The following is a 17,804-nucleotide window of genomic DNA, read 5'->3' as shown; positions in this document are numbered from 1 at the left end:
ATTTATCAGCATTGAAAACATTATGGGGCGTGTTACCAACCAGTAAAAGCTATGAAACAGAACAAAGAATTGGGAAAATGAGTCTGTGGTTTCAAGTTTACTTTTTTCTTATTTGTTTTAGAAGTGTCCTCCCTTCCCAAGATGAGTTAGTTTTCAATTCTTCCTACCCTTTAATTCATTACTGTTTACCATATGCCCTCAAACTAGGGGAGGAGTAGAGGTGGGTAACAAATGCATAAATCCCAAGACACATATAAATGAAATCTGAAGGCCTCTCCTATTCATTGTATCCAAAACTGTCCAGAGGGATAAGAATGAGAGAGATGAAGATATCGCCACCTCTGGATTACAAGTAGTACCAATTAACACATTTTCACAACAGAGGGATATTCTTACCAAGGCTGTCTCAAATTGCTCTTTCTGAACAATACCATTCAAATGTTAAGTTGCAGTAAAGAGAACATGCAAAACTACCCAAACTAGTGTTTCCAACAAGAAAGGAAAAAGAATTCCCATTACACTGATGTCTTTCTTTAATTTTTTTTTCAATTAGGCCTAGAAAATTAGCCTTATTTTTTCATTCCATGATCATCATGGATTTGTCCCTACTGCTATTTCAACTTTAGAGATACATAAGCAATCATGGCAATATATAGATTATGGTTTTTATGTTGCTTTCAGGTCCAAATTAGTTGACAGGCACTCCTCTGGACAAGAGCCTCTTTCTGTACTTGTTAGGCTATGAGGTGATGAGGCTGCTGGCAAGCAGGCTTCTAGCTGGAAAGCACATCCTTGTGTCACCACATGTTCTAGTTACCACATTAAAATGACCCATAATAGGTCTCCTGGAAAGACCAAGAAAAGCACAATTTCAGACATCAAAATAAGATGAATGTGCAGGAATCATGTGCTCAAGTATCTTGGAAAAAAAGACTTTTCAAAAGAGGAGCAAAGCCTAGTGCTGGTGTGTGGAGAAATAGAAAACCTTGGGCTGAAGAATCATCCCAGTTTAACACAGATACTCATTTGTGGATAAGTTAGCACACCATGCTCCCTAAAATGCTGGTTTGAGCCCTTCACATGTACTGCAACAGTAGGCAGCAGATCCAACCAACCCAGTTTGCTGAACTGAACTTTCCCAATATCCATTACATTTTGGTACTGAATAAAGGAAGGTAAATATATGACAAATTTGCTTACAGAGTTTCACTTTTTTAATACATACTGTAAATGATTATTTCCTCCGTCTGCCCAAATACATTAGGGCTTCGGTTTGCATCAATAATTGCTTGAAAGAATTCCTTTCCTTTAATTATTGCAGTAGGCAACCATAAGAAGAAGCTGTACAGAGCTGACATGGCCATAGGAGACACAAAGAACATTATCCAAAAAAGCTGAAGTCATAGTTAAAAATCTTAATCCAGTTAGCATCAGTGATTTCACTCAATAATGTTAAATATCATTAATATTTAGGAATAATTTCTTCCATCATACATGTCTACCAAGTTATTAGTCTTTAAAAAAAATTTTAAAAGTCACAGGAGTATTATGCACAGATTTACATGCCATTGCACAGTCTAGAATTTCTGACATTTAAGATTATTTGAGAGTAAAGCACTCTGTATTTTGTCTGTATTTGCAATTTGAAATGAAAAAGCACATCCTGCCTGTTTAAATTACTCTCAGACAGGTTGCCCAAAAAGATGATTTTAAAGATGCCCAAATGTGTATCAGCCTAAGGCCATATTGTACTTGCTTTCAGTTTCAAAGACCTCCTTTCATCTCTGAAGAATGGAATGTTGTTTACTGCTCAGGATGTTTTACCATGTTATCATGAATGTATTACAAATGTTCTGCTTCTTGAACTAGAGAGAGTTTGTCAAAACCATTCTTTATTCTACATGAGGAGTCTTAAGCCTTTTATAAATCCTGCTCAGACATATTGGGACACTTAAAAACATTTAAATCTAAATGTTTCTCAAGGATTGCTATCCTGCATAATTTCACAAAATAGGAAAAAAAAAAAAAAAAGGTCTGCAGAGAAATGCTTTCTGGTAGCATGAAGCCTAAGAACTAGGCACTGGAATGCAAGCTTGCATGCAAGAAACCAAAATGGTTTCAACTGTCAGAATCAGTTTCACGTACTGCCCTTACAAATCAGTCTATGTGGCAACCATAAGACAAGCTGCTTAAAATACAGCAGGTAAATTTGTGACAAGGGAATGTTATCAAGGTTTATGGTCAGCTTTAGGCGTGTCGTGTCCACATTCTTTTAAAGTGGCAAAGTAAATAATGGATCACCAGCTTTCAACAGCAACACTGTTATCTGCCTCACTTTGGCATAATCTCATGAAGCTTTTAATAAAGCAGACATACCACAGATGATGAGAAATAACTGAAAACTACTTAACAGGCAGACTTGTTAAATATTCAGAAACAAATCCGGCAATAATTACAGAAAACCACTATGAAGAACAGGAATAGTTACCCGATAGAAGCTTGGGGGAAGACGAGAAAAGGATGGGGAAAACTGTTCTTCTGCTAGACTGATTTTTTCAAGTTTTTCCAGTGGTATTAAAAAAAAAAAAAAAAACCACATACATTTAGCTTCATGTGAAAGTGCATTTAAAAACTTCAAAGAAGAGAAGAAAAGCTGCTCAAAAGCTGTGAATGCTGCTTTCTGCAGCTTGTTTAGAAAGATTGCTTCCCTTCACTTGTGGTTAACAGGGAGTATTCAAAGACCTAATTCTGTATCCATGTCAGGGAAAAAATAAGTTAAAAATTCACTGAAGTAACTCTATCTCACCTGCTTAGTGAGGCCTCTTGTCACAGTCCAGATGAAGAAAAACTACAGGACAGTTGCCACCACTGTCTCAGTTACAACGCAAATAACTGAGGACAAGGCCCTCCTAGACTCTGCTATGCTAAAATGACAGAGTATTTTCAATCCTACCATCTATTTAAACTTCCCAGACAACAAGAATGAAAAAGACTGAAGGTTCATCAGAAAGGACAACTTTACCACCACTGCCTCCACACAAGAGTTACTTTCCAGGTTCCTGATCATTGTGATTATGTCAGGCCAACCAGCCTTTCACTTGAGCAATATCGAGGCTTCACGATAGTGGGGCAAAACTGGCTGTAACACCAATTTCTCCCATCTCCAGCAAAGATGATGACCTCTAACAGAAGTAGGCTGTCAGTCTCCTCAGGACTTCTGCAGCCACAAAAGCTTCCCAGGTATTGGGAACAGTTACTCTTCGGCATATTGAGAGATGTGCTCAGAAAAGGTTTGTTAAAAGCACTTTCAGTATTCAACATGAGCCATAGAAGATGATCTGGCTCATTGCAGGAAGTGAATGGTCTAGCTTTACTGACTTACTTACTGCTTTTTGGGAGAACCTAGCCAAGGTGAACTCACAGAATATTTGAGAAGAATCCCTATGCATTGTGCATGGATAAATGTGCTCAGTCAAATGTTAAATCAAGAGCCATTTCAAAAGCCATCCAAACCAGGAACTGTGAGCTCATCTGAGGGGCCATGACAATTATCCACTGTGGAAGGCCACCACAACTTGGTTACCTTCCACTATAGATGGGAATTTCTCTGAGTCATTATTTCATTTAGTCCTTTACACACAGTGCTCTTATGCACAGTCTTTCCTTTAACACACAATTACACATTCCCATCAAATTTACCAGAAACAATCCTTTCAAGCACCTAACACACAAACTAGGCGTCTTACAGAACACAACAAACCATTTTGTGTTAAAGAATTTGCACTTCTTCCTACAGGGAAAGGTAAATGTAATTCAGGATGAAGATGTAACAACATGCAAGTCATTGCAAGCCACATCTGTACCTCGAGCCCAGATCCAACGTTTGATGAATCCAATGGTCTTTTCTTCCTTGGTCCAATGGCTGCCAAAGCTGTGAGGTTGGCTTCTCTTTGTTGCATCTGTGCTAATTCCAACTGTTGCATCTAATTTAAAAAGAAAACATCTACATTAATTATGATACACATTATGCTAAAGGTTCTTTTTAGAGCTGTTTCAGATGGCTCTGTAGCTCCTCCAGAAACAATGTCTTTCACAGCATCTTTCCCCTCTTTCTGGTCATTTTTGACAAATTCCAGTACTCGGTCATGCTTGAAGCCCTATGGACAGCACTGTTAAAGTAACACCTTTTATGGAGACCACACTGTGGTATCAATGCAACCTTAACACAAGCATTGCAGCTGCTTCCTTACCCCATAAGGTTTGTTGTTTCTGATTAACAGAAAATCTTGGTCTGAACTGGTTTATGAAGCTGGATTAGTATTAAAAATTGAAGTTACCAGGTTATGTGACCCGGTTTTATTCTTATTTCAAAATCTCAATTCCTGACTGCACAAGAAAGATACTCAATTTCTTTTATTACCTGAACTCAGCACTTAATATTGCCTTTGTGAAACACTGTACTACCCAATTTAACAGGATGCTGCTAGTTGACTACTATTCTTTCTTTTCCCAGTACATACGTGCATGTTGAGGAACATCTGAAGCAAGGTAGAGATACAGTGCATGTTTATTTTCACTCACCTCCCAAACTGTTGAACACTAAGAAATCATTAGAAACAACCTTCATCTGGGTTAGGTAAACTTGGGATGGGATAGAAAACCATAGTTTTCTATCTAGAGGATTAAAATTAAAAAAAAAAAGAAAAAAAAGAAAAAAAGAGAAGTTTTATTCTTGTATTTTGAGACACATTCTATTCAATGATTATCGATGCCAGCTGCTCTGGAGCTCAACCCAGTCAAGTCTGCTGACAGACTTACTGTCTTAGATCAGCCACCTTGCTAATACAACCACACTGCTTCCAGATCCACCAGCTGTCCAACTTGGAGCAAGGATGGAGGATGGAGAAGGAAGACTTTCGAAACATAAACCTCTGGGTGATGTCAACCCTGGGATGGTCAACTAGTATAGCTCTGTAGCCCACATCCTCCCCATACTCAGGACTTAGAAGTTTGTTCAGATGGGGATTCTCTGCATGGATGTGTGTGCACATCTTAAGAAAACTGAAGTACAACCATACCATGGGTAGGAAAGCATCCAAATCTCTTTCCCTCCCCATCATATACCCAATGAATTCCCTGGACTTCCTCACCCAGTCAATACAGATATCTTGCTTACCAAGCCTGCAACACTCTATGATTTTGCTTGCTTTTCAGCTCTCAAAGATCCCACCTGGAGAGGAGAAGAGCAGCTGATAACAACTGAGCTTGCAGTCCCTACATGGTGTAAGTCTCCTGCTTGCTACCACTTAAATAGAGATGAATCCACAACCAAGAAATACTTTGGGGTTCAGGGGGAGTGTTTTGGGGGAGACAGCTTTTGGCTGGGTGGTTTCTGTGGTTTCTGGGGGAGTGTTGTTACAAGCCTCAGTTTACATCATATAAGTAGACTTCAGTGATGGTAGCAGCTTCACATCAGGTACTGCAGCAACAAGGCTATTTAAATAAAAACAGTATTTCAGGTCAAGATTCCAAAAAGGACAGTGTTCCCTGGAAGACTCAAACTGCTCAAGGTTTTTCAGCAGAAATCAGGGAAAGCAAGATTTTAACAAATATGTTGAGAATAGAGTTTTTGGGGGGTTTGTACATTTCAGTTTTGAAAACAGCACATCTTTGATCACCCTAAGGAGGCTTTTATTGTAGTAGTACTTCTTCACACAGTAGTACTTCTTCAAAGCTAGATACCATCATTCACTTTCCACACACACTATTCTTGCTTTTGTGCGCAGTGTACACAATTAAAACCTTATTTATCAAAATTTGCTCAATTCAGTCAGCTTGTTTTTATCCAAATATACACGACTGCTTTCAAGAATACTTTACAGACTATGAACATTCAAACTACTAGTATTTTGCAATTGTCTACTAGCATAAAATGTTTTAAGATAAATTTTCCTTTAATCTCACATATAGATTAAATATCATATCTTTATATTCAGTAACACACTCCAGCCAATCAGAGATGGGGGAAAGTGAAAATAAATTAAAAGAAATTTTGAAACTTCACAAACTGTGAAAGATTTAAGCAGGAGCAATAAAATGCTTAGAATAAGTGTTAAATCTCAGCAATAAAATGCTAAGATTTTTTGGCAGAGGCAGGTGCTCACTTCCAGCCTCAGCTGCCCAGGACTCCAACACCTGGAGCCACCCATCCTTACAAGCAGCTATGGAGCATCCCTGCAGGAGTAAAGCACTCCTTCCTGCTAGCAGTGTAGTTCAGTCATCATGATGGTCACATGTACACCACAGTCTTCTTGCCATGAGAAGGGGCATTGCAACATGCCATGGACACAGCACCCCTCTGGGGAAAGATTAAATTCCTAAAGGCTCCAGTGAAAAAGAAAAACAGAAGGGGAAAGATTATTTGCTTTAGTTTAGGAACCATTACACTCAAAGTAAAACGACTTTTAAAATTATTAAACTTGAGACAAAGCAAAACAAACCAAAAGCCTTTATTAGTCTAACTGTGGGCTTCCATCCCTGGAAACCACTGGAAAACATATCCCCATTCCCTCTCAACCCTACAAAACACACATCAACTAGCTTTACTGCAGTTAAGACTTGTCAAAAACGTGTGGCTGCTGAACACCTCTGGCTTGAAGCAACATTGAAATAAGCCCCTCTCCCCTTTTTACAGCTGCTGCTGATGGGCAGCCATGGTCAAGTGTGAGGATCAAAGGCAGAGCTATGAATTAAATACCAAGCAGGCTTTGGGTCAGCATCAGCATGAGGTAGAGGGGACTGGGCAAGTTAAGGCTCTCATGGTGGAGCATCAGAATGCTGCTCTGGTTGAGGACTGGCACCATCACCATTTACCCCATAGAATTCTAGCGGACCAAGTGTGCTGCTGGCACAGACACACTGCAGGAGGGAGCAATGCTGCTGGAGAGCAGTGCTGGCAGAGGTTACAAAGGAGAGGATGACACTTGGGAGACTATATAAAAAAGATGTGCTTTCTAGAAACAGAACTGATGCATCTTTGACCAGGCAGTTCCCAAGATGATGCTGGAATCACATGTCATTACCAACATCTGCTCTCTCCAATACATTTTGCACCTCCTACCTAGTCAAAGGATTTTTCAAATCATAAAGAATCTCACCAGGGGTTTGGAGCAGAAGAAGAAAAAAATCATAATCTTGTTGCATTCTACACATCTCGGGGATTTTTCTGAGAACATAATTAAGACAAATGAATTTAAACACTCAATTTCTATAATGGACTCAACAGATCCCCATTAAGTGATATGGGCAGGCATCCAAATTACCCTGCTGAAGCCAGCAAAATCATCTTTTCATCAAGTTTTGTTCCATTAAAAATTGCAGATTAAATGTCTAAACATTGTGTGAACAGTAAAAAGCACAGGATAAGGAGAAGACAGGCAGATAATGTCAAGGGATACCTGAGGATACTGGCTGGCTAACTACTGCCAGATTTTCCTAAACAAGATTAAGAAAAAGCAAGAGGTGACTATGTGGAGTCAAATCTTTCTTTAATGGTTAGTTTTGTAGCATGTAAGTTAGGGAAGAAAGATCACTGCATAAGGGGCAATAAAAGTGGTAGATATATACACTTTATTAAAATATACACCACTATACTAAAAGTATAGTAGTATAAAACATACTACTATATTAAAAGTAGCATATACACTTTGTTAAAATGTAACATAGAGAAGCTGCATGGCTTCCCTTCTAGAGGTCAGTTTCATTATCACTGGTGTCTTTGAGTATGATAGGATACAAAGAGAACTGTCACACCCAGATGAAATCACACCATCATACTCATCTTGACAACAGACTGATCTTCCTTGAAGACTGAAGTGTGTGATGGTAATTCCACAGGAGCAGGGGGGAGCTGCACCATACATTGGACCCCCAAACTAGCAGGCTGCCCCTCAACTTGACCTACTTCATGTACTGAAAGATGCTGCTCTTCCATCACAACACAAGAACCCAACACATGCCCTATTCAAAATTCATTCCCCAGGAAGGGCATTAAGGGGGGATGGGTTACAGGCAAGTGGCAAATGAATGTTCATGCTTCCGTCCTCCCCTTTCCGATTTCACATATGCTAAGAATTGCAGTACAAAGAGTTCTAAGAACCTGTGTATAAAGATCAAATTGCTATGAAAACGTCTCAGAACTTGTAAAATAGTCTTTGTTGCTGCTGGCCTTTTTAATAATAAAAATAGGGTTTAAAGTCTGGTCTTCCAGCAAGCCGGAATCTCTAGGGTGACACAATAACCATTTTAGTTAATCTGACCTGCAGCAGAAATCAGGAAATAAGGTACGTTTTAAAGTCCTTCCTTATAGTGAAATGGCATTTGCAGCATGGCTGTAATCACACAAAATGAAAGGTTTTAAAATTGACCTCTCTGTTCTTCACTCAATCCTCTGAGAAAAGTATTTTTTTCCCGCTCAGAGAAACTCTCTCACGTCTCATACACCACATTTCAGAAAATACGCAAAATCTATTTTTCCTGTTACACCAACGACATTTTTGAGGCACTTTAATATTAAAAAATAAATTTTAAGTTGTATAAGAAGACAAGAAGTACTTCAGCTATGAGATGCTGAAACTTTTACTTAAAGCAATACTGCAGATTGGTTTTAAACTCTTTTGGTTATGAAGTACATGATTATGTGGTTGCCTGCCTTATCAGAGCCTCAATAATGCAAGTTATGCAAATCTCGAGGCTTTCCCTGAAGAGAAAGAATCCCTTAAACATAAATGATGAAAAGTATACACTGCTACAAATAAAGTCAGCTAATTCACAGCAGCTAATCCATGATATGTACAGCAGAGGGTGGCTGTATTATCAAAGGTGTGGAAAAAAAGAGTGTTATCTAGCTGAACACAAGTTCATCCTGGAAAAAGAGTAAATTAAACTCGTCATGTCTGGTCACAAAGTACCCAGGACAGGATTCAGGTATTTGATACAAGCTTTCATAGAGGACAAAGTGCTTGAAACATTTGCTCTCTAGATCCTCAAAAAACAGTTTTACCAGGGAAGGTTTTTCAACAGGTAGTTAGGAGATCACCTGTCTTAGCCAGGGCTCACAGAGCAGTAACAGGACTGAGGTTAAAGGAAAGCCAGACGGGCGGCTCTTGTCCAGCAGATGACATGTCAACATCGTGCTGGCATGAGAAATTCATACCACTGTCTGCTTCTGCAGGCACTTCAGTATACAAAGTACTAGGAAACAAATCTGAGGAGCAGAGAAAAGAAATCTCTCTTCATCTGAACGCTAGGAACTTATGCCTGGGGAAAAAAAAAAAAAAGCCAAAAAATTGTCTTGGCAATACAATAACAAATAAATAGAGCCCCATGGATGTAAATGAGCTCAGAAAAAATGCTGGCAAGACAGATGTAGCTGAACACCACAATTCTGGACTTGGTTATAATTAATATAAGAGAAAGACTTAAAAGTACATGTGCAAGATACTGGGTTTCATATTAAGTAAAAAGTGGGGATGTCTCGACATATGACATTACAGGCAGATAGAGTACAGGACAGATTAAATAAATATTTAAACTAACAGAAGAACTGGCAGGAAAGGAAACCAGGGAAGGCTGAAGACAACTTAATGTATGCCTAAGGGTTATGTGTGCTATCTAGCAATAAGTACATCAGGAGTAATAAAAGCACTAAAGCAGATGAACAAGAATTTTTATAAGACTTGCGGGGGGTGGGGCAAGAAAGGAATATAGGCATACAAAAGAGTCAGAAGCTCCCAATCCTATCAGCTTCCTTAATGAAGAAACTAAACAATAAATTTACAAATAGTAAAAGTCAAGTCAGTAGAAGAAACTGAAACCAAATTTCAATGTCTACCTTTTTTAGCTTGCATCTGTGAAAGAGAAACTTCAGGACCTATCTGAGCCTTTTATTGCCCTTTACTGTGTATTTTTAAAGAATTAAACACTAAGGTTACATTTTAGTGGGTCCACTTATTCCACTGAAATGACTTTTCTCTTTTTTGTATCTCTTTTTGACCAGTTTTTTTCAAGCAAGGTTTCACTGGGTTTCAGTAGATCCTCTGTTTAGTGCTTTGAAAGTTGTCTACTGCTCTCAGTCACTTCTCTCTTCATTGTCTTTGGAAGAAAGAACTGCAATTTTTTTCACATCCCCTTTAAGCATTTTAAGGAACTTGAGAAGAAAATGAAAAATAAACGTTAAAATCTGCTTTCAATCCCAAGCCTCTCACACTGGTTGTCATAAAGCTCAATGAGCATTACTGCCTCCAGCCTCTACCTTTCCTATACAAAATTTTCTGCCCTACAGGTTGAACGCGGCTGAATAGAAGACTTCTCATATGGGGGACATTCTCTGAGGAAAACTGATACTTGGAGGCTGCATATTTAAACATTTACCATCCTCTCCTCTTGCCTATAATGCAATTTCTCTTCTTGCAATTGCTTCTTTTTAAACTGTTTTAATTAGCCATACAATTAGTTTCCACTGACTTTTCCCTCTGTTGTAATTTAGATTTAACAGCAGAAAGGCAGAATAGCATGCACTGGTTTGAAATGCAGCCCTGACTTATAATAGAGCTGTATGTAGTACTGTAGATTTCTTTCAGGTCAATATCCCACATACCTGCTTCACTGGCAGAACAGGCCCTACCATGGCTGTGTGCCCCAAGACTAAAAGGGTCTAAACTGTCTAAAAGGGTGCAATTAAATGTTCTGAAGAACAACAGAACCTTTTTCCAGGATACCCATGAAGTAATCTACACATAGGAGAAGGGGAAAAATTTGGTATTCTTAGTGGGTATTTCCTAATATATAATTAACTCCACATGAGGAAAAAATCCAGGGCACAGTAATTTCCTGATCCCTTATTTTGCCCACTCTTGGTAAGGATTTCCAATGTGTTGGAGTGTGTATTTCTTTTTACCAGTTTTTTTTTTGTTTGTTTGTTTGCTTAACCATTATTGATACATTTCTGTGTTTTCTAGGACACTTGGAACATGATTTCTCCTGTGCAGTCCCATCAGCTTGCTTTACTTGGAGGCCCAGGGAAGTTCTTGGGCATCTGGCATCCAGCATCAAGTTCTCTGTGTGCTTTCAGACACTGCTTAGGCTAATTTTGCTGCAAGGACAAGAAACAGACCACAGCACCCCACACCAATGCAACGTATTCCACAGGTTTTGTTTCAGATGCTATCACTTAGGACAAGACTGTTCAATGACCATCAGCAGGCAGGTTTGTCCATCTCATCATACAGTCCACCCAACTCTTCTTGGCACACAACTCTCTGGATCTTCATTATCATTTTCTTTTTGTACTTTCAGCCCTAAAGTTTCCTCTGTTAGCAAATTTCTAATCCAAGGCCATACTTACAACCAGTTGTGTGTTCATTCTCTGTCTCTCAGACAAACTGAGAAAAGGCTATTTTGTAAATCCAAGAACATGCTTAATGGAGTTTTGTGTGGGAGCTGTTCTTCACTAAAGATAGTTGTTACCATCTTTCAGGCAGATGGTTTTAGGGTATTAGATGCAGTGTCTCAGCTGCTCTTTTCTTACTTTCCTTCAAAACACCAGTATGAGTGTCACAAACAGCCATTTGGTTTGCTTTATAGCTCGCCCAATAATCTAACACGTCGTGGAATTTCTATTCTTGACTTTCTACAAGACTTGTAACACACCAAATCTCTGATGAATGCCCTTGGTAATTTGTAAGGCTACATTGCAGCTAATAAAATTTATGTCTCTTTGATTATCATGGTTTGTCTTTTTTTTTTTCCAAAACATGCAGAAGCAGGTAAGAAACACAACAGAACAATAAAGATAATATAAATCAAGTAATTAAGCAGAAGCTCTTAGGCTGCCACTGAAGGCTCATAAAAAAGCCAATTGATAACAATGAGGTCTTGTTTTGTTTGCAGCAGCCTTGCTTTTTTGAGAGGTTATGGTTAACTACTGCCCTGCCACAAGAGTAGTCTTAAATAATTTGAACCACTGGGTCCAGAAGACTAGATAGAGAAGCAGCACAAGAAGAAAAAGAAAACAAACAGCTTAAAAATGTGAGTTGGAGGTGGTAGGGCAAGCAGCAAAGAATCAAGTTATAGTAGCTTGTTACCTGAGAGTGTGAGAGGAAATAAGGAGTTAGAAGGTTTTATGAAACAGGAAAAAAAGATGGTAATTGTTGAAAAGATACTACAGAACAACTGAAATTCAGTCATTACTATTTAAGACCAAGAATGCACTGGAATTATGCTGGCTCTTTGTTTGATGTTTTTATAGGGGTTGTTTTGTCTCTACAAAAACCCTAGGGTTTGCCAATTTCCTCCCAGTCAATTGATACTAAAGGTACTGAATTTTCTCAGCATCTCATCTACTGCCATCTTGTATCTGTGTCAAAAAATGCACAAGTGCGTCAAGCAGGCAGCAACAAGGGAGTGGGAAGATCTGTGCAGTCCCAAGTGAACAGAGCTGCTGAGAGAGCAAAGAATGGGGCGGGCAAATCTGCTGTCCATCAGGTGCTTGCTTCACACACTCCTCCTCTAGCCCAAGATGTATCTGCTCCCCTTTATGTGCTGACGGACGCCGCAAGGTGACACAAGGTAAGAGCAGGGATAAAGGTGGCTGCTATGGAAATAAGCAAAGATGTTCCCAGTAAAATACCTCCTCACCTGCTCAACCCCAAGCAGGTATCTTGCCCAGGTACATTCAGAAAGGTTTGCCTAGGCTCAGCCCTAAGCTTCCTGAAGCTGTAGTACAAAAGCACACTCACTTTTGAAGAGGATGGACAGAAGTACAAAGAAATTGGGAAAAATTCCTTCACCCAAAAGGGTTGTCAAGCATTTGAACAGGCTGTCCTAGGAAGTAGATGAGTCACCATCCTTGGAGGGATCTAAAAAATATTTAGATGTGGCAGTTTGGAACATGGTTTAGTGATGGCCCAAGACTTGGCAGTGCTGGGCTAAAAGCTGGGCTCAATGATCTTAGAGGTCTTTTCCAATCTAAATGATTCTAAGGGATCAGAGTTTATATTTAGAATTACACTACACACTGTTTAATACTGACATTTTTACAGGTCTTCTGCGATGAACTGTTAATATGGCTGGCTTGCACATTTGACAGTATCCTACACCTACTCAATTTAGGAAAGCTCATTTCAGGAAAGGGGAAGAAGCCACAGATAAACTATAAATACAGCAGCAAGAATCACATTGACTGAGCATTTTCTTTGTAACTGGAAGCATTGTGGAAAGTAGAACAGAAAATAGCAGAAACCACCTAAAAAAAGTCACGGTTTAATAGTGCAAACATCATGGACAATGAGAGGACTGCATCTTCTCAGCTTGAAGAGGCAGATAAAGCAGAATGAAAAACAGGGGTAATTTACCCAGACTGCAGGAACGCCACTGCACAAAGAGCTGGTCCGTGAGGAGAGCAAGGACAAAATTCTTGAGTGCACAAAGCAGCAGCTTGGGGCAAGCCTTGCAGCTGTCTCAGAAGGAATGTGCACTTTCCATAGGTATTAAAATCTGCTGAAACAGGTGAAAGACGGAAATAAATACAGACTTAATTCATGGCAAGCTACATAGATTAAGAATATAGGAAAGTAAATGACTTAGCATAGGGGAAGTTTGAGGCAGTAAGTCATGCAAAAAGGGATGAAAAGGTCACAGCAATTATATATAGCCTTTTGGATAAAAGAATCCACTGCAGAGTCTCTGGATGTACTTCCAGCAATGTTAAGATGTTGCTTCCAGCTACTGGATGACAGCACATCCTGGATTTATAAGTATTCATTGTCAGGATGTACACCCTGCATTTTGGGAAACTTTGTTTTAGAACATACTACAGTGCCATTACTCCACACCCTCTTCCTTCTCCCAGGGAGTCACCATCAACATACAAAAGACAGCTTTGAAGAAGGCAGGTCCATATTAATTCTTAAAGAACTATAAGCAGACAATCAGATCAGGCTTTCCAGCAGATACTCGACTGCAGTGACCTGGAAAGGATCTGATTCCAGCTGACAGAGGTATCAAAGTTTCCAAGTTTGGTTCCTTAGGAGCAGACTATAACCACAACATGACAAGACAGACAGACAAGGGTAAGCCATTCCAAGCCTTCATCCCACTGTACACCATGCTTCTGTGTTACCAGTTTTAGTCTTGTTGACTTTTATTTTGCTCTTATTCCAGTCCTATTCATGCTTGCATTTTTTCAAAGCAAATGTGTGCTGATCAGTTTTCTCTCAAACTGTCAATAAAGTGCTAATTTTTCCCAGCTGCATTTGCTCTCATTTCCACTCAACCTTGAGATGGTCTGAGATGAAAAAGCACCACTGGCACAGAAGGTGGGCGCCCCCATTCTCCATGTGAAGCTTGGAGAAGCTTCTGGCTGCCTCATTCTCTGGAGAACAAAGCAGCAGGACAGAGGGCAAGTAAATACCAACACAAAGATCTGTGTTGCCCCAAGAGGCACATCTGCCTCCTCCACTTTTGGTGGAGCAGTTGGAGACTGTCACTCTGGGAGCAGCACGGCATGGAGAAACACACAGGACAAAGAGTGATGCAGGTTGTGTTAGTCTGGCACAAGATGAGATGCACTGAAGGAGGGGAACTCAAGACATATTAGAATACCAAGCAATAAACTTATATGCCTTCTCTGCTCTCTTGGCTCCTTTTTTGTACACCATCATGCCACTTTTTAAAAGAGATCTCATGAAAAATATCAGTGAATCTAATCTAACCTTCTTTGTGTTCTAAATATGTAAACCACAGAATACTTTTAATTATTTTGGATACATTATTGTTCAGAAAACAAGAAAAAAAGAAGCTGCATTAATGAATTACTTTGCAGTCTTTATTAAAAGAAAGTACATCTAGAAATGATCAGATGATGCAGAGGTAAAGTCACCTACAAAACAAGACAGATTAGCATCACCCACTGATTGTTGATCCTGGTGGCACTAGAGGCAAACTAGGAAGGGCTTTAGGGCACCTTTGTACTCACAGATTTTAGCAATGAAGAAAGAGATGTAAACTGAAACAAAGAATTAAAAGATAGATAGTAAAGCAAGTTCCTTCCTTCTCATTTTACCAATTTCATCTACTGTGGTGCAAATCCAGAGCATTGATTCAAATACTATTTTACTGGATTTCCATTTGTTTTGCCTGGGCTCCTACATTAATCCAAACAATAAGGGCCTTTAAAGCATTCATAAATAACCTGCTGCTGCTGGCACCTAGGAGCCAAGTGCAGCAATGTTAAGCAACAACAAATTTCATAGTTCAAGAGGCACAGTTAAGGAAAAAGGTTGCTCAGAAAATCACTCTCATTTAGCACAAAGATCCTTAAAAATTGCATGAAATCACTCAAGTAACTATAGAAACCAATTTCTTCAGCTCGGTATCACACGTCTCACACCTCAATTGTCTTTATTATCGTCTGCTGTCAGATCCTTAATCAGAAATGTGAACAGGCTTGATGATTTATTCAGCAGGGACAAGAATCTGTAGGTCAAGTGAAAAATTTCACACACACATACACACGCACACACATCTTCAACCTTAGGTACTTTCATTTCATTCTGTTCCCAGTAGCTCTGGGGGCAACTCCAGTGAGATCCAATATTAAGGCTCAATTAAAATAAGCTCCAATTAGTGGAGCTTTTTTCTCCCAGGCTAGAAAAGTCAGGAAATGGATATTGGGAAATGTAAAAAGTCAGCTACTGAGAGGAGGCTGCAGACATAAATGAACTTATTTGTTGATTTCTACAGTTGCTATGCAGAGGCCTCTGGGAGTAAAAGCTTAACCAGTCTAAGCTATAAACTAAAACCCCTGCAGCTAAACATGAACTGTGTGAAACAAGGGCTCCATTCCAGAACAGAAAACTGCTGGGCCCAGAAAATTAAAAGCCAGAGGCGTTTTCCATTTAAAACTAAATCCCAGTACCGCCTCCCAGCCAAAGAATTATAAGCAGTATCAGATTTACAAAACGAACAATTACCCTGGAAAAATGTAGCCTATTGTACAGTCCCAGATGCTAAATCTCAAAGTTTCTTTTTTTTTTTTTTCCTTCTAATCCCACATTATATTCCTACCAAGTGTACTGCTGCAGTTTACAAAGGACTGTTTCGAGACAGGACTGAAACTGCAAAAATAAAATGTTAAAAAAAGAGAGCTCATAATTCATTGACCTCATTTGAAGCACTGCCCTTGCCTGTGGCAGTTCCTGTCCTTCCCCAAGGCCTCTGCAAATGGTATGCAGCAGCAAAATAAACCCTGACCTAATTGCCAGGACAGGGCTGCCAACCTTCTCTCAACACACAAAGGCAAGCATGGTAACTGGAAACTCCTACCTCTTTCGCTTTCTGCTTTAACCGCAGTTGCTCTGGATCTTCTTTATTGGAACGGCTCTACCAAAGAAAGAAGAAAAAGACTGAATAGAAATTACTGGCGTCCAAACACCATCCTATCTGTTAAATATTTAATAAATGACAGTTTTCTCTGGTGATTGAAAGACTTAGCTCCAGGGGTGAATGCCTCAATCCAGACTGGCTTCCATCCCCCTCCGTGCACATACGTGCACACCCCTCCTCATCTGGGCCGGCTGCCTCTGCTCTAGCCAGAGGCAAGATTAAGCTGAAAATGATGCTAACACTGTCAGTCAGGTCCAGTCTAGGCATGATGTTGTTCATGTCAGCAGCAGACACTTAAAAAGGACAGGAAGTATAGGAAAGAAAGGAGTTCTATTCATGCAAGCACAACACTGTTCCTTCAACTCTAGATTAGGCTTCCACCCAAGTGGCTCCAGAATTCAGCCTGAAACAAAACCAAAAGAAAAGAATCAACAGAAGATGGTCGAGTCACAGCTGATGAAGCAACATCTACTGTTGCAGTTTTTCTTTTTTTCCCTCCTCTTCCTGAGGGGAAAGAAGAGAGAAGAAACTTATTCTGTACTAGCAACAGCTCCACCAGAGGTTCGTGGATGCTGTGGTACCAGCTCCAAGGCTAGCCCTCGGAACTTGACTACAGGAAACAAATACACCTGCAAAGGTGGTGGATCTCACCAGGCTTCCATTTCAGAGGCAAAAAGAGATACAAGAAGGACATTTATAGATTTTTACTTCACTTTGACCAGTAGAAATAATCTCAAAAGAATAGTTCACCCCACCACACATTTCAAAGAACTCTTGTAGACTTTTTAAGAAATTTAAAGAGGTTCCTTTTTTGTATAGCCTCAGTTGTCCTAAACATTATAGATTTTCAGTGACAGAATTAATGGTTATTATATTTAAAGCACAAGTAGGAGAAACCTGAAGATGCTCACCAATCTAGAGGACTGGACTACTTCCTTGGAAACCTAGAGTCTTACCTTGGCTGCTCGAAGCAACATTTCACGTTCCTCTTCATCTTTTCTCTGCTTTTCTAGGTGATCGAGCTTCTCAAGAAATCTCAGTTGTGCTCTGGTGTCACTACATACAATGTACTTATCACTTCCCTGAAAAAACAACTTTGTTATAGACAACCAGGAGCTGATAAACCTAATGGGAACAATCTGAGAAGAACAACAGTATTTTTGAAGGCTGAAAAGTGAGGGCTGTTTTATAAAGACTTTAGGTGATAGGTAGTCATTTACACATCTCCTCTCCACTGAAGTATGTTTCCAGGTGACTGTGACTAGTAAGAGGTTATTGAACAAGTGACATTAACAACATCCAGTCTAGACTGACTATATTAATAGAAGTCTTCCCTAACCTTAGACTAAAGACTAAAGAAA

General features: G+C 39.5%; 1 protein-coding gene across 1 annotated transcript in view; it reads right to left on the bottom strand.

The window, feature by feature from the left end:
• Positions 1-17,804, bottom strand: part of TAF4B (TATA-box binding protein associated factor 4b) — a 72,573-nt gene that overhangs the window by 9,775 nt on the left and 44,994 nt on the right. The window contains exons 12-14 of the mRNA XM_053964166.1: positions 17,400-17,525; positions 16,384-16,440; positions 3,864-3,983 (exon numbers count right to left, since the gene is read on the bottom strand). Of these exons, the coding sequence (XP_053820141.1) occupies positions 3,864-3,983; positions 16,384-16,440; positions 17,400-17,525 (303 nt within the window). The remainder of the gene's footprint in view (positions 1-3,863; positions 3,984-16,383; positions 16,441-17,399; positions 17,526-17,804) is intronic.

The sequence above is a fragment of the Vidua chalybeata genome, chromosome 1 (genome assembly GCF_026979565.1).
Source record: "Vidua chalybeata isolate OUT-0048 chromosome 1, bVidCha1 merged haplotype, whole genome shotgun sequence".
NCBI lineage: Eukaryota > Metazoa > Chordata > Aves > Passeriformes > Viduidae > Vidua > Vidua chalybeata.
Note: the sequence above shows the minus strand (reverse complement) of the source record. Positions and strands in the feature narration are given on the sequence as shown.